General features: G+C 60.1%; 1 protein-coding gene across 1 annotated transcript; it reads right to left on the reverse strand.

The window, feature by feature from the left end:
• Window positions 1-2,862: 2,862 nt before the first annotated feature.
• LOC309590606 (glucagon receptor-like) lies at window positions 2,863-7,641 on the reverse strand (the record flags this gene model as incomplete). Its single annotated transcript, XM_082311911.1, has 13 exons — window positions 2,863-2,934; window positions 3,084-3,125; window positions 3,439-3,577; window positions 3,793-3,881; window positions 4,308-4,377; window positions 4,545-4,605; window positions 4,785-4,944; window positions 5,873-6,029; window positions 6,133-6,239; window positions 6,345-6,466; window positions 6,756-6,863; window positions 7,203-7,299; window positions 7,564-7,641. The coding sequence occupies 13 exons, from the start codon at window positions 7,639-7,641 to the stop codon at window positions 2,863-2,865; spliced, it is 1,302 nt and encodes a 433-aa protein (XP_082168037.1).
• Window positions 7,642-22,282: the final 14,641 nt, after the last annotated feature.

Genomic DNA, 22,282 nt, shown 5'->3' on the forward strand with positions numbered 1-22,282 from the left:
ACGGTTGGACTCGATGGTCTTAAGGGTCTTGTCCAACCTTAATGATTCTGTGATTCTATGATTCCTGGCCGGCGATTGCCACTTTTGCCCCCAAAAGCTCCCAGTGGCATGACAAAATTATCTCTGCACTAGTTCAGAAATGAGTTTGGGCCTTGATGTGTGCCGGTATTTTCCTCTCAGGATGAAGCACTGATCTTGTTGTGAGCTGTTGGTGCCACTGTGCTCTTCTAAACCTTCAGCCCACCTCTGACCTGTCGCCAGAGGCAGGCGGGCAAGAGGACAGCAGGCAGCAGCTATCCCAAAAAGTTTTAAATAGGGCAACATAAAAATCTCTTTCTGGTCAAAACTAAACTAAATTTGTGTATCTCACCACAAATTTAAGCTGGGCTGGGGTTTGGACTGGTGGGAGTGGAGCAGAGTCACTCCCGGCTCCTTGCCATCTCGGTCCTGCCTTGTCCTACGGCAGCGGGCCAGCGAGCAGCCAGGGCTTTCTCTCTCCCTACCCAGTTCCGAAACTGCCAGGAGAGAACTGGAAACAGCTCCCCTTTCCCGCCGTGATTCAAGGGTTTTGGTGCTGAGAGCTGTTCCTCGTCTTCTCTCAGCTCCATCAGCACGTCAGAGCGTACCTGGCAGCACCGATTCATCAGGGGGAATAACTTGGATCTCCAGAAGGGAGGAGCCAGCTTTCTCCTCCCGGGGCAGCGTGGCCTCTTCCAGCTTTGGCATCGGCGCACACCGGTGCGAGGCTGCTGGAGCCTGCAGCACCCAGCAAAGAGCAGAGGAGGATCCAGCCAGCCATCCAACTCCTCTCCGGGAGAAACTACGGGCTCCCGAGGTCTGCGTGGGACGGCTCTGCTGGTACCAGAGCTGGATGGGATTTAGGGCGCTGTTTCTATTTACCGCCATCGTGTTAAGTGTTTTATTTTGCTACTTTCCTCCTTGTGTAAGCTGTAATGTAATCCTAGGGAGGGGGACGCGGTGCTATCGGAGCCAGGGGCTCTGGGTGCCTGCTTAATACCCCGGTAGCCGGGACTGGGGGTGCGCAAGTGCAAAGCGGTACCCCCACGTCCGCAGCCTGCGAGCCGTTTCCCTCCCTCAGAGCAGCCAGAAGCAGCACGCTCTGCTTGCTGAAAAATAAACGTTTATTTACATCTGAAGAGAGTGTTAATGTGCAAAATGGTCTCACAGGGGTTACAGCGATCCAGGCAAGCTCCTGCGTGTCTCTCCGGCCTTGAACCCAGCTGCCGCTGAGCCTGCCGCAGCCTCTCTCCTTTCCGTGCTGAAGGCGGCCCTCCTCGAGACGCCACATCCGCAAGAGGCTCTCCCCCAGCCTGGAAGCCAAGGGGGCTGGAGATGGAGAACCACCTGTGGCCGCTTGCACGTAGCCGAGAGTAAAAGCCGCTTTTTCCCTCCCGGAGCGGCCTTTTCTGCAAGGTAAAGCATTGCGCGGTAGGAACAACGGACTCGGCAGCACGTCTGTCCTGCTAGCGAAGGTAGGAACGAGGGGGCCGGGGTGGTGGTGGCATCTGCTGCTGCTCTCGGCTCTTACTGGAGAGCACTGGGACCAGTAACCCAGATGCGTGCAGCCACGCGAACAGCGCTGCCTGAACCGCGCAGCCTCGATGCTTCGCTTGCAAAGGCAGAGGGGTAGATGCTGCGGGCTTCCGAGGGTTCGCCAGGCTGCTTGGCCGGGGTCGGCAGCTGGTGCTTTGGCACCCTGCTGGAAAGCAAACATCTTGTACCCCAGCTGTTGCACAGCCGGGTGCAGGAAAGCCCGGCTTTTTGTCAGGAAAACGGTTCCTGAGCCAGCGCTGGTTCCTGCCCGGGACTGCTGTAAGCTGGGCCTGGGAGGCGGGAGGCTGGGCTCAGCTCCCAGCTCAGCCGTAGGCTGCCCGATGCTCTCAAGTCCCTCACCCTCCCTTGGGATATTGGTTTTTCTTTCCCCTGCCACCAAAGGAGAAGCAACGCTGCCCTTAACGCGCAGCGTAAATACAACAAAGCGTTCAAGCGCCCCGGAGAGCTACGTGCGTGCCCGCCGCCGCGGCTCTGCTCACGGCGAAGCGGGGATCTGCTGCGGGAGGAGCTCGGGGATGAGGAAAGCCGGTGCCTCGTGCGGCTGGAGAGCAGCGAGGAGGGCGGCAGGTGCTGACGCCGTGTTCCCTATCAGTGACGAGATCACCTCGCTGCGGAGAGGAGCTTTGCAGGATGACGCCAGGATGGATGGATGGATGTCTCGGAGCTCTCGGGGTGTCGGTGAGATGGTCCTCGCGTAGGGCAAGGAGAGCGTGAAGGTGACGCCCTGGATCGGAGCAGCGCTGGCGTGGCCCGGGGCGCAGCAGGAGGTGTGCGTTCACCTGGGCAGCGGGGCAGCAGTGCCGGGCTGAGCAGCGTCTCCCGTTCCCCGCTGCTTGGCGAGGGCCGGGCTCCCTCTCCAGCCACCGTGATCCCCTCCTGCGGATGCCCAGGTCGGTGCGGATGGGAAGGGGGTTTCCATGAGCACGTCTGGTGGATGCCAAGAGGTAGCTGATGGTGTACAGGCAGCTCGGGCAGCGGCAGAAAGCAGCAGGCGCGTCTCCCCGTGCAGCTCGCCAAGCCCAAGCGAGGTGAGGCTCTTCTGAGGGGGCAGCGATGTCCGGTAAGAGCCAAGGGTGCCCGCCTCCCCCTCGGAGCGCAGCGGGGGGACGTCCCCTCCAGCAGCTCCAGCGCTCCCAGGTGCGGCACAGTTGAGACACCGGTCCCAGCCTGGCCATGCTGGGTGGGTGCTGTGGCAGCACGGCTTCTCCACGGCCCCCTCCAACCGGGCCCTGCGCCCGTCGTGGCCAGCAGCCCCTCTCCTCTGGCTCGGCGGGGCTGGTCGCCGCATCACTGGGCGCAGCAGAGCGCCGGGTGGTCGAGCTTCCAGAGCTGCCACTTCTTCTTCATCTCCGACTTCACCTGCCATGGTGGGGGAGAGAGCGCGGGGGCTTTTCCCTGGCCGTGGCCACCCCGCAGCCCGAGCGGGCAAGGGGTGGGATGGCAAAGCCGCCAGCCGAGGCAGGGCTGAGCCCCAGCGCTGGGCAGGAGAAGCTGCAGCGGGTACGTACCTCCTTATTGGCGAAGCAATAGAGCACGGCCACCAGGAAGCCCTGAGGGGAGAGCAGGGGAGTGAGCCCCCACCGCCACCCCCTCTCCCAGGGCTGGGATGGGTTCGGTCTCCCCACACCATTTCTGGGTGCTTTTGGGGCTGAGGTCCCCCTGCCACCGCTGCCTCAGCGAGCGCAGGAGGCACCGGCACGCACTCAGCAACAGGGCTGGGGGTGGGAGAGCCGGTGTCCCCCTCCCTGAGCCCAGCCACAGCCTGGGGCACCGCGGGGAGAGCGAGCTGGAAGCGGGACCCCCTAATTCTTGCTCCATGGTGTGCCCAGGGCAGAGCAAGGACACGTCACGCTCCCACCTCACCTGGAAGGAGTTGAGGAAGAGGGTGAAGAACACCTTGACGTAGCGCAGGATGCCCGTGGTTTGCTCGTCGGTGGCGAAGATGAAGACGACCTCGTGGATCCCGAAGAGGGGGATGAGGGTGAGCGTGGCTTTGGCCAGCCTGAAAGAGGATAAGGGGACCCCTCCGGCAGCGAGTACTAAGGGCTGGGGCACAGGCGCAGGCAGGGACGAGCTCTGAGTTAATCTCAGTTTAATGATGCGCAGGACGGAGGAGCGGGGTGGAGGTGGATGGGGAGGTGGAGGTGGACGTGGAGGTGCTGTAGGACCAGGAGCAGGGAGGACCCACAACCGGCCACCCCCTCCCTCCCGGCTCACCGCAGCTTGTAGTCCGCGTAGCCCTTCTGGTTGGCACGGAGCTTGGCCAGGATCACCTTGAGGATCCGCATGAAGATCAGCAGGTTGATCTGGGATGGGGGAGAGACAGTGCAGGGGCACACATAGCCCAGCACCCCCACCCCTCGCAGCCCACCCCGGCCGTGATACGCACCCGCGGGGGCCGCAGGAGGTGACACCCGCCCTTACTGCCAAGGCTGCTGCAGCCCGACGGCGCTGGGTCCCCAGAGCTGCCCTTCCTCCCCTCCCACCATCCCAAAATCCCCAGCCCCCTTCTCTGGGGCTCAGCATCAGCACAGCCCCCCCTGCATGGAGCCCAGGGGTTACCAAACTGGTGCAAAACCAAAACCCCGGTGCGTTTAGCGTGATGCCTTGGAGGCCAACCCCGCTCTGCTGGGAGCTGCCCTGGGGGTCGCTGCCCCCCGCCCCGGGGCCGGGAGCTGGGGGCTGAGCTGCTGTTCTCCGAAAAGGCGTGGGGCTGGCGGGTGCCCCCCTACCAGGGAGGCGAGCAGGATGGGGATGCGGATGATCCACCAGTAAGCCATGTTCTCATTCAGCGCCCAGCACCTGCTCAGGGAGACAGGGAGAGCAGCACCATCACGCCGTGCCAGGGGGTGCAGGATGAGGCCAAGAGCGTGCCAGCCCTGGCGAGGTGGGTCAGGGACCCACAGCATCTCCGTCCCACTCCTGGGGCTGAGCACCCCAGCGGGACCCCCCCATCCCTCCCCACTCACTCCACGTTCTCCTTCAGGTACTTGGCGGCCATCCAGGGCACCACGAACACCACGGGGGTCCCTGCAAGTCACACAGCAAACCCTGTAAAACCAAGCACCCGCCTGAGCTGAGAAACCGGCCCTGGGGCGGGGGACACCGTGGGGACATCCAGGGCCAGCAGAGCCCCCACCCCGCACCCTCCCGGGGCCGGTTTGGCATTCGCCGACGCCATTCCCATCGCGCGCCCGGGTGGCCCCTACCCCAGCCCAGGTAGAGGTAGAGCCTGTAGTAATTCTTCTCGGAGAAGACGGCCCCGATCAGCAGCTTGTAGAGGTAGACGGCTTCCACCAGGAACCAGTAGTGGTTGGCCAGGATGCAGTACTGCATCAGCACCTGCGCCACCCGGCAGCCCAGCGCCGCCTGCGAGAGGAATCACAGAATCACAGAATCGTTAAGGTTGGAAAAGACCCTTAAGATCATCGAGTCCAACCGTTAACCCAGCACTGCCAAGGCCACCACTAACCCATGTCCCTCAGCACCACATCTCCCCGGCTTTCAAATCCCCCCAGGGATGGGGACTCAGCCCCTGCCCTGGGCAGCCTGGGCCAGGCCCTGACAGCCCTTTGGGGGAAGAAGTTTTTCCCAATACCCAACCCAACCCTGCCCTGGCGCAGCTTGAGGCCGTTCCCTCTCGTCCCATCGCTTGTTCCTGGGGAGCAGAGACCGACCCCCCCGGCTCCAGCCTCCTTTCAGGCCGTTGTAGAGAGCGATGGCAGCGTGCCTATGGGGGCACGGCACCCCAAGAGCTTGCCCAGAGGGTGCGTGGGCAGCACAGGCACCCCAAGAGCTCATCCATCAGGTGCACGGTGCTGCACAAGCACCCCAAGAGCTCACCCACGGGGGGGACAAGCACCGCAAGAGCTCACCCACCAAGTGCATTGGCAGCACAAGCACCCCAAGAGCTCATCCATCAGGTTAACAGGCAGCACAGGCACCCCAAGAGCTCGCCCACAGGTGCATGGGCACCCCAAGAACTCACCCACCAGGTGCACTGGCACCCCAAGAGCTTGCCCACTGGGTGCATGGGCAGCACAGGCACCCCAAGAGCTCACTCAGAGGGTGTATGGGCAGCACAGGCACCCCAAGAGCTCATCCATCAGGTTAATGGGCAGCACAGGCACCCCAAGAGCTCGCCCACCAGGTGCATGGACACCCCAAGAGCTCACCCACCAGGCGCCTGGGGCTGCATGGGCACCAGGACCCGGCTGTGCACCCCTCCCCGGGGCAAGGGTCCCCACCCCAGTTCCAGCCCGGCATCGAGCAGGGCCCCCCACGGGGCAGCACTTGCCTCGTGGCTCAGCAGAGCCTCCCAGTCGGCCACCTGCACCACCTCCATGCCCCAGCGCTTCTCCAGCAGCGCGTCCTTCACCATCACCGAGGTCGCCCGCAGCCCGAAGGAGGCGAAGAGGTTGGCGTGGATGTAGTTCCTGGTGCAGCGGAGCTTTCTGCCGAGAGCGAGAGCGTCAGGGTGGCGGGGGCACCCCCCGGCTTGGCCACCACTGGCTGGGAAGGACAAGGGGCAGGACCGCGTCGCCCTGGCTCTCCTACCTGAAGACGGTGAGGATGAGCAGGGCGGAGACGAGGGTCAGGAGTGACAGCGAGTACCCCACGGTGTAGAGCACCCTGAAGCTCACCATCAGCCGGCGGGCACCCTCCTGCAGGTGAGCACCGCGCCGGTGAGCCCAGGCGAGCAGCACCCACCCGTGTGGCCAGGGTGTCCCTGCCCGTCCCTGCCCAGCGGCCGGGCCGGGGCATCCCACCTCCTCGACGGTGGACTCCATCTCCTCCTCGCACTGCGAGTAGTCCCGCCAGGGCTGGCTGCCGTTCACCGTCACCCACTGCCCGTCGGCGCCGCACCGGCGGCTCACCAGCCCGTGTTTCACTGCGGACACGAAGCACCGGCGCGTCCCCCTCGGGCTCCCCCCAAACCCCTCTCCCAGGACGATGGCTCAGACCTTGCTCAGCCCCAAAAGCCCTCTTGCAGGGCAGGCGTGGGCAGGGCACGAGCTGGCTCTGCTCCACACCCCGCGTGTCCCCTGACCCCCAGGTCTGCATGTGGGTCCCTCTCCCCCTCGGCAGCAAGCAGGAGGGGAAACCCCGAGAGCCTCTTCCCCCCCTGGCATGGCTCAGCCCAGGCTTCCAGCTCCGGGGTGGCAGAGGGTCATCATCACCTTTTTCAAACCAGGGCAGGTAGAAGGGGCAGGAGACGTTGACAGCGGTGCCGGGGCTCCCGTCGGGCCAGCAGGCGTACATGTCGAATGTCCGGTTGCAGAAGAGCCCTTCCAACAGCAGCAAGGGGGGGAAAAGCCGATGGTCAGACGCTGGTGGCATGGCCGCATCCATCCCAGCCCGCTGCCAGCACCCCCAAGGGGGCTGGCATCACCCTGAACGGGGCCCTGGTGCCCCATGCCAGCCTCACCCCCCCAGGGCATCCCAGCCCTGGGCATCCCAGCCCTGGGCATCCCACCTGAGATGTGGAGACGCCCCTCAGCCCCCAGCTCATCCCTCCGTAGGCAACCAGTGTAGAGGATGCTGGAGGAGGGATAAAACCAGCCCCAGCCGTCGCCCGGCTCTGCGCGTCCGCACGTCTGACCCCGAGCCGGGGCACAGCCGGGTACCTGCCGGGTAGGGCTCGCTCGCCATCCTCCTCAAGCACTCGTCGCGGTACCGCATCCACTCCTCGAAGGTCTTCTCCAGCACCTTGGCCCCGCCGTGCTGCAAGCCCAGAGCTGGGTCAGAGCCTCCGGCTGCCGCTGCACACCAGGGCACGGAGCCCGTGCTGGCCTGCCCGCCCCGCCGCCGCACCCGGCGTCTCCCCAGGCCGGCTGCCTGCTTCCCCGCGATGAACGGCTCTGTGCCGGCTTCCTCGAGACAGGCAGGAACACGCGACGAAGCCAGGACCGAGCCCGCTCGCAATGGGTCAAAGCCCGGTAGTGCCAACCCCGCTGCCCCACGGGCCGGCCCCGGCTTGCCCCTTACCGGCACGGAGGAGAACAGGCACATCCAGGCAAGATGGACGAGGCTCCGCCGGTACCCAGACCCGAGCACGTCCCTCATAGCTGCCCCCGCCGGCCCGCGGCCAGTGCTCCCAGTGCCGGGGTGCGTCTCCAGGCTGTGCTGGGAACCTCAGTCCTGGGTGGGAGGTGGAGAACTGAGGACGGCATGGCTCTGCCGGCCGCCCACGCTGGTGCGGACGAGGAGCTGTGCTCCCCAGGCAGGTCCTGGGCTGCCACCGCCCTGGGTCGCTTCCCTGCCGGAGCCAAGAGCATCAGGCAGAGCAGCCGGGAGCGGGGGCATAATCGGATCACGCCTCTTGGCCCAACCTTGCCAGCTTCCACACCACGCTGCCAGCCCCCGGGGCAGCTGGCAAGCGAGGGGGCCGTGACGCTGAAGTCGGAGGGGAGCAAAAGCCATTCCGGTAGCCGGTGTGACAGCCCCGGTGCCACCGTGGCTCACCCCATGGGTGGCCTGTTGCCACCAAGCCCCGGGAAGGGGTCAGGGCTGCAGGGACGACCCCAGGGGAAGGCAAGGAGACCTCTCCGGGGGCTCCCCCGGGACCCGCCGTGCCTCCCCCCTGCCAGCCAGGATGGGACCCCCCAAATCCGCTGCCCCCCATCACCTCCCGGCCCCATTCCTGCCGGCAGAGACCCCCTGCCCCGCACAGCCCAGCCGGGGGGCTCCGGAGGGAGAAACCGCCCGGCCCCCCCGGGGCTCCCCGGCCAGCACGGACGCCCCCAGCCCGGCCCCCCCGGGGCTCCCCCATCGCTGCAGGCTGGACGGCCCCGGCCCGGGCCCCCCCTTACAGCACGGCCCCCCCCGGCCTCTGCCCCCGGGGGTCCCCGCTCCGCCCGGGCTGGGCCACCGCCTCCCTCCGCCCGCTTACCCTGCGCGGCGGCTCCGCAGCCCCGCTGTTACCGGTAGCCCCGCTGTTACCGGTAGCCCCGGCTCCGCGACGTGAGCGCGGCGGCGAACGAGCGGCGTCTGCGGCGCGGCCGCCTCCCGCCAGCGCCGTGCCCCGACGGGGGGGGTTCGGGGGGCGGCGCCGCCTCCCGGGGCTCGGGGGGTCCCGGTCACCGCTGCTCCCGCCCCCGCCGAGCTCCGGCACGGCCCCCCCGGGGGTCCCCGCGCTGCATCACACGGGGATGGGGATAGGGGGCCAGGTCCAGCCCCCCCGGGGGTCCCTGCTTGGGTCACAGGGGGATGGGGGTGGGGTCCAGCCCTGCCCGGGGTCCCTGGTTGCATCATGTTGGGACAGGGGTGGGGGTCCAGCCCCACTGGGGGTCCCTAGTTGGGTCACACGGGGACAGGGATGGGGGTTCAGCCCTGCCGGGGGTCACTGGTTGCATCACATGGGGACAGGGATGGGGGTCCAGCCCCACTGGGGGTCCCTGGTTGCATCACACGGGGACAGGGATAAGGGTCCAGGTCCAGCCCCACTGGGGGTCCCCAGCTGCATGACATGGGGACAGGGATGATGGTCCAGCCCTGCCTGGGGTCTCCAGTTGCATCACATGGGGACAGGGATGGGGGTCCAGCCCCACTGGGGATCCCCAGTTGCATCACACGGGGACAGGGATGAGGGTCCAGCCCCATTGAGGGTCCCTGGTTGCATCACATGGGGATGGGGATGAGGGTCCAGCCCCACTGGGGGTCCCTGGTTGGGTCACACAGGGACAGGGATGGGGGTCCAGCCCCACTGGGGGTCCCTGTTCGCATCCCACAGGGACAGGGATGAGGGTCCAGGTCCAGCCCCACTGGGGGTCCCCAGCTGCATGACGTGGGGACAGGGATGACGGTCCAGCCCTGCCCGGGGTCTCTGGTTGCATCACACGGGGACGGCGATGAGGGTCCAGCCCTCAAACTGTGGGTCACAGGGACGGGAACATCGGTCCAGACCCCCTCGGTCTCCCCCAGAGGCCCCCCCTCCCCACCATGCAGCCCCAGGGAGAGTCGTGGGGGTCCTTCACCTTCCAGGTCTGGCATCCCGTCAGGTTTTTGCACTTCGGTCACACCAACCCCAGGCACCGCTGCAGGCGTGGGGAGGAGCGGCTGGGAGCTGCCCGGCGGGAAAGGGCCTGGGGGTGCTGGTCGACAGCCGCTGAACATGAGCCAGCAGGGTGCCCAGGTGGCCAAGAGGGCCAATGGCACCCTGGCTTGTATCAGGAACGGTGTGGCCAGCAGGAGCAGGGAGGCGATGGTGCCCCTGCGCTGGGCACTGGTGAGGCCGCCCCTCGAATGCTGTGCTCAGCGCTGGGCCCCGCACCCCAAGGCGGCCATGGAGGGGCTGGAGCGTGGCCAGAGCAGGGCAGCGAGGCTGGGGCAGGGGCTGGAGCACAAGGCTGGGGAGGGGCGGCTGGGGGAGCTGGGGGGGCTCAGCCTGGGGAAGAGGAGGCTGAGGGGAGCCCTCCTCGCTCTCTGCAACGGCCTGAAAGGAGGCTGGAGCCGGGGGGGTCGGTCTCTGCTCCCCAGGAACAAGCGATGGGACGAGAGGGAACGGCCTCAAGCTGCGCCAGGGCAGGGTTGGGTTGGGTATGGGGAAAAACTTCTTCCCCCAAAGGGCTGTCAGGCCCTGGCCCAGGCTGCCCGGGGCAGGGGCTGAGTCCCCATCCCTGGGGGGATTTAAAGAACGGATAGATGTGGTGCTTGAAGACATGGCAGAGATGGACTTGGCAGTGCTGGGTTAACGGTTGGACTCAATGATCTTAAGGGTCTTTTCCAACCTTGATGATTCTATGGTTCTATGATTCTATGATCCCGATGGCTGTCCCCTGGGCTGGACGCTGTGGGGTGCCGGCATGGTGGCAGCCCCTCGCTGTGCAGAGCCCCGCGCAGGCAGAGTGGGCTGCTGGGGGCCACCCTCCCTTGAGGACAAGGAGCGGGTGGCCCTGGGGACGATGCTGGGTCCGGTATAGGGACACAGCCCATGACACGGGTCCCATCATCCGGCCCCAACAGCGGGGAAACCACAAGGGTAGGGACAAGCCACGGGACAAGGTCGGTGGCCCTGGGGCTACCAAAGACCAGCAGCGGAGCCCCTCCAGACTCCCACCTCCATTCCAGCGCGGCCGTGCCTCCTTCCGCAGCCGCGTGCCACGAGGCCGGTGCTGGCCCTGCCCCGCAGCGGGACGTCCTGTTTATGCCCTAAAGCTGCTGCTGCCTGAACGCATCAGAAAATGCCGTTTATTTTGCAAAAAACGGGATGTTTACCCCAAAATCGTTCCGGTGGGCTCAGAGCAGATGCAGCGATTCGGCTGGATGAGGAGTTGCATCTGTTGCTCTAGCGAAGCGAGCGGTGTCCACTTATTCCAAGTGAAAAATAACCCGTTAGCGGAGCAGCCCGTGGTAATGTTTCGCTGTTTTGGGGGAAGCCGAGCCCTCGGGTGCCTTTCTCACCACATGCCGACACCGGGCTCTTTCTGGGGCCTCTCCGCCCTGGGCGTTTGCTTGTAAGCAGATTATAGTGCTTTTGTGAATCTGCTCAACACGTACGGATGGAAAGCTAAAAATAACACGCTTGAGATTTAAAGAGTGGAGCCTGGGTGGGTTTTGGCCAGATGTGCCTGCTCTGAGACTCCCTGACGCTGGGGGGTCCCCGGGCGAGGTGTGGGTCCGTCTGGGGGTCCCCGAGCCCCGTTAGGGAAGGGGAGGCGAGCGGGGGGACGGTGTTGGAGGGGGAGGAGGCCCCTTGCACCCCTCTGAGCATCCCAGCGGTCGGAGGGCCGTGCATGGGCAGCGGGTCCTTCCAGCCCTGCAGCTCGAGTGCCAGGAGCCAGTTCTCCTGCGGGAGCTTGCTCCCCAGCGGGCCGGGGTGATGGGGAGCCCTTGGGGTGCTGGGGAGCCCTTGGGGTGCTGGGGACCCCTTTCGTGTCCTCCCAGGGTGGGTAGGGCTCATGCTGGGGGGTGTCCAGGAGCTGTGAGCAATGAACTCTCAGGCTGTGCAGGTGCAGACCCTCGTGTCCCCCCTCTTTCAGGCCATCTGCCCCCAGCTGCCGCATCCCCCAGGGCCGGAGCTGTGCGTACCCAGGCAGAAGGCAACCTCCTCCCACCAAAACTCGCCGGGAGCCTGCGACAGCAGCGACAGGGGTGAGAAATCAGTCTGCGAGGGAGGGCTTTGGAGACAGGGGTGGGTGCCGGAGAGAAACCAAGGGTGGCAATGTTTCCATCAGCACCTATTGATACGGTTCCTACAGGGGGAAGCCACAACCTGCTGAGTCCCAGCACGAGGCTGGTGTGACCCCAAGGCTGGTGTCACCCTGGCAGGTTACAGAAACACCTGGGCAGAAACATGGAGCAGAGTCCTTGGACACGGCCGCCAGCTCCTGCTGAGGGAGCTGGGCTGATCAATGCTCCAGAACTGGTAACTCCTAATGAAAAGCCTTCAGCACCTGTATTAACCCTTTGCAGGCCATTTTTAGGTGGACCCATGCGTCTGTGTCCCTGCTTGGGGGCTTGGGAAAATGCAGGCTGGTGGGCAGAGGGGACAGGAGCCCGTCCAGGTACTGGGGATGAGGAGGTGCTGGCAGGGCTTGTGGGATGTTTGTGCGTGGCACTGAAGATGGACAGTCGGCGACGTCTGGCTGAAGGACAGGGGCCATGGGAAGGTCTGGCTGGCCCGAGCCTCGGTGTAAGGTGAGGAAACAGCGGTAGGAGGCAGCTGGTCTCACACGGGAGTGATGCCACCGAGATTAGGATGGAGAAACACTGCTGGAGGTGGAGATGACAGGATCGTAGGGTAACCCCGGCTAGGAGGGACCTCGGGAGGTCTCTAGTCCAGCCCTGGTCACAGCAGGGTCAGCTCCAAGGTCAGACCTGGCTCAGGGCTTTACCCAGTCTTGACAACCCCCAAGGATGGAGATGGAAGATGGACCACGATCAAACTCTCTAAAGCCTCCAGACAGCAAATAACCCAAAAAAAGAGGGTTTCCCATGGGGTTTCTCTGCAGGAGCATCACCAAGCGCATGGGACGGGACACAGCCCAGTGCCGTGGCTGGCCACCAAGGAAACCTGTAAGCCACGAAGGGTGATGAGAAACAAGCATGTGTGCCTGCAGGCAGCTTTAGCTGATGGGGACAGAGATGCTCCCCCCCGTAACAGCCTTGCTGGAAGAAGACATAACAACTATTAACATGGAGAAGGGTTGGCATCGCTCAGTACCCTGAACGATGGCCGAGAGGCAGAGAGGGTGGGGATGAGGAGACATCACCCCAGCCGTGATGCTGAAGCAGTATTTTTGAAGATTTTGTGGTTTTCCTCCTTGGTGGAGAGTTAACTTTTTCTCAGGGTGACAAGAGCTTTCTGCATAAGCATATAATTCCCAAATGGCCACTGAAAAGTGACTTTGCCCAAAGATTTTGAATCTCCTGCAGCACCTGTGGAAACGAAGAGGGATGAGGAGCCAAGCCCTGCCTGATCCCACCAGTACCGGCTGGCCGGGGCTGCCCCTTGCAGATGGTGGCACTTAAACTTTGCTTTTTCCCTGTGATTTTTTTTTTTTTCCCCCCCATTACAGTGGGGAAACACGCAGCCGAGCGTGACTCACCGGAGCTTGGTGGCTCGTTTTGCAGACTGAGCTCCAGATGGTCTCCGGCGGCTCGCCCTGCCCCGGGTAGCTGCCGCCTCGCTGCCGCTTGCAGCCTGGCTCCTCTTCCCCCGGCTGCTTGTGGTTCCAGGTAAAGAACCGATTCTCCTCTTTCTCCTCCACATCTTGTCCTACCTGTTTCCACCCCGGGGCAGGCAGCAGGCATCGCTCGGGCATCGCTCGCCGGGCTGCGGCCGGCCGTGTCCTGGCTTTGCCCCTCTCGCTGACGTTGCCACGTAGTGGCTTCAGCGTGGATGGGGAAAGCGGGAAGGCGGCATCTCAGCTGCTGGGCGCTGGCCTCGTCCCCCGCTGCAAATGGATGTGGAGCAAGGAGGATGCTCAGCGGGTCAGAAAGCTCCTGTGCAAGGTCTCCTGAAGGGATTAGGACTCTTGTCTTGGGGGGAAAATTGTGTGAGGGGCTCCTTTTTTCCTCCAATATGTCAGCTATCACGAGGCTGGAGCTGGTGCCGGCTCTCCCAAGGTCTCATCCTGCCCCACACAGCCATAACATGGTCCTGGAGCACCTATGGAAGATGCTTCCAGCCATGTCCACCTCCCCAGACCCAGGCACCCTACAGCTTTGCCGTGCTGCCCTGTAGACCTTCCTATCTCCCTGTGTGAACCCATTTAACGCCAGCAGGACCCAGGCTCATCTCGCAGCGATGCTGAATTTGGGGGACAGCCCAGGGCTCCAGCATGCAGGTTCCCCAGAGAGGGACCACAAAATCTCCTGGCATCATTGCCTGGCGTGGTCCCCGCCGACCCCGCAGAGCCCTTTGGGGCTCTGCGGGGTCGGCGGGGACCACGCCAGGGTGGAGGGTTCATCTGGAGGGGATTTTCTCACTGGTCCTTTGTATGGGGACATAAGGAACAAGCTGTTCTTCTCCATATTGATGCATCTCAGGCAGGGTCTCCATAGCGACTGCAGCGCTTGTGGCTCAGTCGGGGCCGGATCCTGACCGTGGGGTGCTGCAGAGCCGGTCGTAGACATGGGGAGGGTGGCTGGGACAGTATCTAGATCCAAGCATTGCTGGGATGGATGTGGTGCTGGAGCCTGGTGCTTTATCCCCCAGGACTGAGCTGCCCACCCTCAGGACAGCCGTATCCCTCCCTGTCCCTGCGCATGGGACAACCCCTCACTGCTGCCCTGCATTTAGGGGAGACGCATGGGCATCTCCCATCGGCAGTTTTGCAGTCAGACCACGTGCATCGGCATCGTCCTCTTGGCTGCGATCCTGGCAGCCCATCAGCACGCGGTGGCGATTTTAGCACCTCGATCTGCGCTCGGCCAGGCCCCAGCAGCTCTGCAAGAGACACAGCTGCTTGAAACACCTTCCCAATTCCTTGCGTGATGGGTGAGACCCTATGAGACCACCACCAACCCGCTCTCCAACAGCCGCTGTCCTGCCGGGGCGGGTTTTGGGATGCTGGCTGTGCTGTATGGCTGTCACCAAGGAGACAAGGTTGATAAATGTATATGTTACAGACAGGATTTGCTGTTAGAGATGGGAAAATTGTCTCCTGCATTGAAGGTGTTGGTGCCTCTTGGGCAACCTGAGAGCTGCAGGGGTGCTCAGGAAGAGGAGAGCATCCTCCAGCATCCTCCATCAGTGTCACCACGGGCCGGATGCCGAACCAGACAACCGCCCAGGGCAAAGTCCCTTTCTCCAGGGACCGTTACCAGGTTTACCAGCAGAAACACATCCTGAAAGCAGGTTTCATTTCATCTAGCCATGATTGACAGGGAAATTCATACATGTGTATTATTGCAGGCTTTGCTAATTATGCTGCTTTGCTTCCCATACAGAAGTAATTCGCAGGACAGAAATGCTAATCAACACATCCCAACTTGCAATTATTCAGTGAACTTCTCAGAAAAGCCTGCCGGACCATTACCAGGTAGACAAATTCATCAGCATGTGAATGCCCACAGACCCACGTGAGGAGGGACGTTACTCATTGCAGCTGATCGATTCTGCACCGCTGGCTGCTGGACTTGGGAGGCTGCTGTAAGCTCAGGTGCACCAAAGGCTTTTGTATATGCTAAAAAGCCAAGTATTTTTAATATCAGCAGATGGTGCTATTAAAGATAGCTGCAAAAGCGCAGCCCGATGAGACGCAGAGGCAGACCCACGCGAACGTGGAGCCGCTTGCCCCGGGGTTTGCTCTTTTCGGACGCTGTTGCCTCCATCCGAGCAAAAGCTGTTTCTTGCTTGAACCTCTCGGATGCAGGAGAGAAACAACCCCGAGCTTTGCCCAGCCACAGAGCGCTTCTGCAGGGCAGTGGTTTGGGGTGGGTCTGACCTCTCTGCCACAGGGCAACAGCTTAATTTACCGTCTGGGAGACATCGAGTCACTCCGGCCAGCGAGAGCATCACCGTGGGGTTGGACCATCACACCTCACCTCTGGGAGATTTGCTGCTTTGGGGCTTATTCCTGCAAAGACCATGAGAAATGTAACGTTTAATGCTATATTATACGCTTGAGCATTTGCCTGTTGGCTACAGTCTCTGTTACAATACGATTATAAAGAGATTGATAATATGTCAACCTGTCCATAGCCAGAAATCAACAAACACCGCTGCCATCCCACCCATGTATGACCAGTTAGGAGATTTGTAGAGAATCAGCTGCTCGGACATTTATTCCCAGTAAATGCTGGTTTCAAGAGATACTGGGGGACAAAGGACTTTGGAGGGACAGGGAGAGATGCTCTTTGGAGTAGAGAAGGAAGGAGCTTGCAAGTCATGTCCTACGAGATGCCTTGGAGGGTGCCCCAATCCAGCACCTTGCAGGGGTCGTACGGGACCTGGAGCTCTGAGCTCGGGGTTCTGCACAGCGTTTCCATCCCATTTCCACCCCCTTTCCACCCCCTCGGGCAGCGACAGCCCAGGGATCCCACTCCATCCACACCGTTTCGCAGCAAAGGTCACTTCCAAGCCGGTGCTTCAGCGCAGCGTTGCCACACGCTCGTGATAAATGACTGTTCCCAGCTCATAAAGGCACTATTGAATTTGGCACTTACTCCGAGAAACCCTCAGCAGATGCCATCCTTCCAGAGAGTCCCTGGTTGCCGGGTCTGTATTCAAAGCTGACCAAGTCCCTTTAGTTTCCGTTGTGTTTCTCACCTTATTCAAGCAGGAAGGCTTAAACGATAAGATCAAGAACTTCTCTGAAAATCATCTATATTCACATCTTGCCCCGGAGCTGGACTCTTTGTACCCGTCCTCTGCTGAAGGGCACGGCTTGCTCTCCTCCATATGTAAAGCCTTGGCAGGCAGCGCAGCATCCATATTCCACGTCGGGGTCGCTCTACCCCCGGCATCAGGAATTCGAGGAGATACGAGGCTGCATCTTTTATTTCCTTCTTGCCTATTAGCAGCCTGGTTGCAACTTCTTCTATTACCACCTATGGAAGCAGAGTTGTGCCTGATCTATCACTTGCCTGTCTTCTCTTTCTGGCCGGACTGGTGGTGTAGCCACATCCAGGGGAAGCAGCGTCTCCTTTTCACCGGCCGGCGTGGAAATAAGGGCGGTTGACACCTTCCTGCGTGGGCGTGATGTACCAGGGGCTGGGGATGGAGCTGTGCTTTGCTCTGCACCCAGCTGCATTTACAGCTCTGGGGGCAGAAATTCAGGTGATTTTTTTCCCAAAGGTGAAACACAGCCCTGAAAGTGACTTTGGAAAAATCCCTTTGGGGAAAAAAAAAAAATCCCTTTGCATGCTTGTCCTCTCCATCGGCCGCTGGAGCAAAGCCAGGTTGGTGATGCTCCTGTATGGGCGTCCTGCACCAAAGCCACTTCTTTCATCAATGGCTGGATTTGACCTCTAAAAGCCTCTCCCTCCATCACGCCTGGATTTGCTGGGTCTCTGTGGTCTGCAAAACAGCAGGCTCCCCATCGCCCCGCTCCTCTCGGGAGGTTTTGTGTGCCTTCATGGCCAAATTGCAAAGAGCTGCAGCACCAGCAAAGGCTAAGGCTGTTTTCTGAAACATCAGCAGCCCTTGGGCTCTGGGTCAGCTCTCCCCAAGTTTCATTTTTGTCCCAGTGACACACAGGAAAGGCAAACTCAGAAGTTTTCTCCCAATGAGCCAATTTTAAATCAAATGCAAATTCTTCAGCCAGTTGCATGAAAATGTGTTTCGGAGTAGCCGAGACAACGTGGATGAAGTGGAAAGGGCAGCGACCAGCCTCCCTCTGAGCACATCTCTCCCAGATCATCTCCTCCAACCCGCAGCTTGGACTGGTTTCAAGATCTTTCCATAGACCCGTGTTCACATCATCATCTGGCTTTTTCTGATTGCTTTTTCCAGTTCCTACAAAGGCCAGGTCCAGCCCTAAAAGAGGCAGCCGGTACCGGCGGATACCCGCGCTGCGGGGCGGCGGTGCTCGCCGCGGGAACGCCTGCCTCTGCAAGGACACCAGTAATAAGCGGATGGCACGGGTCATGTCCTGGCAGTCCTCCTGGAGAAGCGCGTGGTTCAAAGCACTCCACAAATACTGTGTCTGAGTGGTTTTCTCCCAAACATCTTAGCATTGACATTTTTGTATACTCCCAAATGATGTTATTTCATCTTTTTACCCAGCTGGGATGAAAATTGACAATTTCTGGCATTTCCCAACAGAGAGAGATACCAATTCGGGGACTTGGATGAAGGAGGATGAAGCTGTGCTCCTCGCATCAGGGGCTCTACCAGGGACCGGCCCCTGCAGCCACCACTGGTCCTGGGCATAGCAATCACCTGGGTCTTCAACCTCCATCCCTACGGACCCCGCTCCACCTGAAACCACTGCTAAATGTCTTTAAGCTTAGTTGTAGTTAAGCTGGGTAGGGTCTGGGCTAACCCCAGGTGTCATCTCTTAAGGGCATCTTCAGCAGAGCCTCCCACCCACTACTTCTGTGCTTTGCAGGGGTAAAGCAACGCTTTGCCAGATCAGGAAGACAGGAGGAGGTAGGTTGTTCTCCGAAATGTTCACGGGGAAGCTGAAGGGACTGGAAGATCTCCTTCGCTGCTTGCCAAAACTCACGTTTGCCGTCGCTCTGAGGAATAAGCGCCTCAGTCCTGCCCGTGAAGCCATTCTGTGCCGCAGGGGCTGCTGCGGCAGGGTGACCTGTGCCTGCCCCAAAGGGGTGCTGGCCCGCAGCTGTTTGGAGGACAGAGGTGTTTTCTATAGCTTTGACATCCTATTTTGCAAAACGGAGACAAATAACTAGGGGCTTAAGAAGCTGCCTTGTCTTGCAATGTGTTCTGGGCCCTTCCCAGCCTTTCAGCTGTCCCAGGTGTTGGGTCTTTGCCGGTTTATGGTATAGTGTGATGGAAGAAAATGTATTTTTACTCAGGACTGTAATCTGCATGGCTCTGTTATGGTCAGACAAGGGTTCAAGTCACTTGGACCCGCAGGTGAGGCGTGCTCTGCATTTCCTTCTTGCCAGCAGATCTGAAGGGACTTTAAAACCATAACGCACGGCTGCCAACCCCACTTGTGATAGGTAAGAGAGCTTATCGCTGGGGAAACAGGCTCTGAGCCTGTTAAAGCTGTGTTGTGCCATGGGGCAGGTCACTTGAGGTGGGGCTGATGGACCCTGGAACCCCAGCATCTCCTCCAGCATCCCAACCGAAGCCCCCAGGTTTCTGAGGCCGCAGCCTGCCGGGCACGGCGCTGCATCGCAGCACGCGTGGCTGTTTAATTGCAGCTTGCTGGGAAAACTCCCCCTTTCTCCTCGCTTTGGGGAAAATAAAGTAAGAAAGCGACTTGCTGGCTTCTTAGCGGTTCCTTGCATGTGTTACTGCGTGAGCTTCCCGGTTAGCTGGTGGAGCGGGCAGATCTGAGGCTGGCGTTAGTGGAGCGGCTGCCGTTCGCTGTGCTTCGCTTCTCTTGCTGTTTGCAGGGAGATGGCTCCTCTGCTCAAACGCAGCTCTCCTTCGAGGCTCAAACATGAAGAGCCTGGGCAGCTTGGCACACGCCGCTGTTCTGGGCTCTTTCTGGCATCGGATTTCTGCGTATGTACGAAATCTTCACAGACTGTGTGTATCTAAAGGTATCAAAAGATGCCATGAGCTGGGCTTAAAACAGCCCCTTGGATTTTTATGTGTTATCCAGGGCTGCTTGCGTGTGACTTTCCCTCTGACGACAGAAGGGCCAATTAATCGGTATAAAGCATCGAGGCTGCGTAGCCCCCCGGTTATTGCTCCTTCCCCCCTCACTCCCATTTCTGCTGTCGCAGGGAAGCTCTCCAGGAGCAGCAGTATGGACTCCACGCCTTCCGCCTCGGCGATTTCTGTCCTCGAGGAGCTTTGCTTCCCCATGGAAGAACAGAGAAGATTTTTAGCACTCGGATACCGTCTGGGCTCCTTTCTGCTGGGCATCACCAGCACCAGGGCCTTGCACGCCTCGCTCGGAGGGTGCCGCACGCAGCGGAGCATCCACGTGCAGTGATGGAAACCCATTTACTGATGAGGTGCAGGCAGACATGACCCCAGAGTCCTGCTCTGCAGCTTTCCCACCCTGGCGGCCATCCTCCTGTGGCTTTGGACTACATTTCGAGGGGTATTCACTTCTCTTTTAGTTAATGAAACCTGAAGCTGGGTCCTGACTTCACTGGCAATGTGATGTACTTTCTGGAGCCCCAGTAAAGAGAATTTTGGATGTATGTATCACCTCTGCTCATAAAGAGGCGCAGACATCCTCATTATTTTTGAGTTTGTCTGATGAGTTTGATCTTATGAGATCTTCCAACGGCTTAATGGCTGATGAAGGCACCCAGCCTGCAGAGAAAACAATCTGTCTCTTGCCCAGGGAGCCAGAGATCCTCGTTACCTAACTGAGGAGGGATAATAATTCCCCAAATCCCATAATATCTGCAGTGCAATAGCTTTTGCTTTAACAGCAAAGAGGTTATAAGGACTCCCTACATCCACCGTACGCTCCGGACAGAGGCAGGCGACACAGCCGCAGCGCAGATAGCTGCTGGGAGCGATGCTGAATCCATCTAGGAGGAATAGCTTCCTCTAGGCTCAATTTCACAGTTGAGTGTATTTTTGCAATAGAAAAAGGTAGTTGCAAGAAAGGGGTTATTTCCAGATGAGGCATGTCCCTGCTATTGCTCCTCTTCTCCTTGTGCCTGGCTTGGTCTGGCTGGGGTTCCCGCCGGGTGAGGAAGATGGGCGTCGGGATCCCTTCGGCTTTGCTGAGAGCGGAGAGCCGAGGTCCCACGGCAGGGCTCGGCAGTGCCAGCCCCTCCCCGGGCACTGTCACCCACCCGTCTGCAGGTAATGGAAAATGCAGACTCTTCTGTCACCCCAGCTGTGCCCAGTGCCACCCCAGTGATCTCCCGCTGCTTCTTGCACCTCTCCGGCTGCGCCCCAGCCCCTGAAGCCCCTCCGTTGCTTCCACTCCAAACATTTCCTTATCACAAACCTATTTTTAGATGTATCGAACATAAACTAGCTGCCCTCACCTTCTAACAGAGCAACGCTTACTTAATTCTGCTGTTGAGCTCGCAGGTTTCTGCCAGCACAGGGACATAAACCAGCCAGACTGGCTCAGCCCCAAGGTCCATTTATCCAAGATCCCAACTCCCCCTGCGAGCTGGGACTCATGGAGAGGCTGTTTCAGCCGACGATGGTTTAACACCAAAGCAGACTTGGGAACAGAAGACAAACCAAGCTCCCAGTGCTTCAGGACTTTCATTGCAGTTTGATAAGTCCAAAAGGTTTTGAAGCAAGCTGTTTCTTCTCCTGGCAGCATAAAAGGTTGTGCACTGAAGGTGCTGCTTGCTGTTTAAATGCTAGTATTATTTCTGTGTTTCCCTTTGAGCTCTTTCTCTCTCTTTTTCAGAGGACAGGGCTCCGTCCCCATCCCACCGCAGCCGTCGTCGGGGCTCCTGCTGCCTTGTTGCTGGCTGAGCAGCCACTGGGCTCTCCATCGTGTGGCTTCCCCAGCCGTGGTGGTCCCCAAGGCCACCCGAGGCTGCGTGGTGGGGGCTGAGGGCACAGGCTTCCATGATCCCACCAGCTGCTGCCAGAAAGCAGCACCCTGACAGCAACAGGGGAGGATGGAAAGCCACCCTTGGGTTGAAAACTGGGCAAAGGTGGCACCTCCAGAGGTAAGGAGTACTGGGGATAATCCTGGAAGAGCTCTCATTTCCACTCATCATGTCCCTAGTTTTGATGGCAGTGTCCAAATGATGACTGCAATTAGTTAAATCCGGGGCCTGGAGAAGAGGACCTTGCCCAGGAGGGCTTGCTTCACCCCTGAACCGTGCAGGGCTTGTACTCCTCACCTGTGAAAGCAGCCTTTTGGTTGGTGACCTTCATCAAAAAGTGCAAATGGGGTAACTGGTGATAGTGTCCTTCCAAGCCTACTTTGACTCTTTCTCCTTGTCACCTTGGCTGGCTGTTCTCCATACCCTGCTCTCCAGGTAGGTCAAGGGCCAAAATGTTGGTGCTGCAGAAAAACACACCAAAAGTTTTCATGAGGAAACAAAGATTTTTGCGTGCCTTTGCCTTGTAGCGAAGATGATCTGGACTTTCAGGTCCCAGGGACATAGGGAGTGCCGTGTTGTCTATAAATCAAGCTGTGCCGTGCCATCTTTAATCGGACACCCAGAAATAAGGTGGATTCTGGGAAATCAGCACTTAGCACTGGCTTCAGGCGGGCCAAATGGCACTCTGCTTTGGAGGGAGCTAATGCAGAGTGGAAATATAATCTTGTTTTTCACTGCATATAAATGAGAACCCAGTCTCTCCTCTCCTGACCTGTCAGACAAAGTCTGAGATAGATCTGGAAACCTACTTGCTTGGGGATGTTTTTTCATCCTAAGTAGCTTCTCTTGCTTATCTGCTAAGTGATCAAAGGGAGGCTGTTGATTTATTACCCCTTCTGCTTGATACATGGGCTGCTGCTTATCCTGGGTACCGCACTCGGCTCGCAGAGCTCTTTAATGCCAGCGCATTAACAGGGAGGGAGCTGCTCTGCAATGTAATTACGGGGAACGTGACATTCCTGGATATTTTCCTTCACTAGACACAAAGGCTCCCGATTTCCCCGGGTTCCTCGGCACAAAGAGCACTTCACCTTCCACCAGCGATCCCCAACCATTTCTCCTCCTCCTGGTA

This window comes from Platalea leucorodia (genome assembly GCF_965183815.1).
Source record: "Platalea leucorodia genome assembly, chromosome: 5".
NCBI classification, from domain to species: domain Eukaryota; kingdom Metazoa; phylum Chordata; class Aves; order Pelecaniformes; family Threskiornithidae; genus Platalea; species Platalea leucorodia.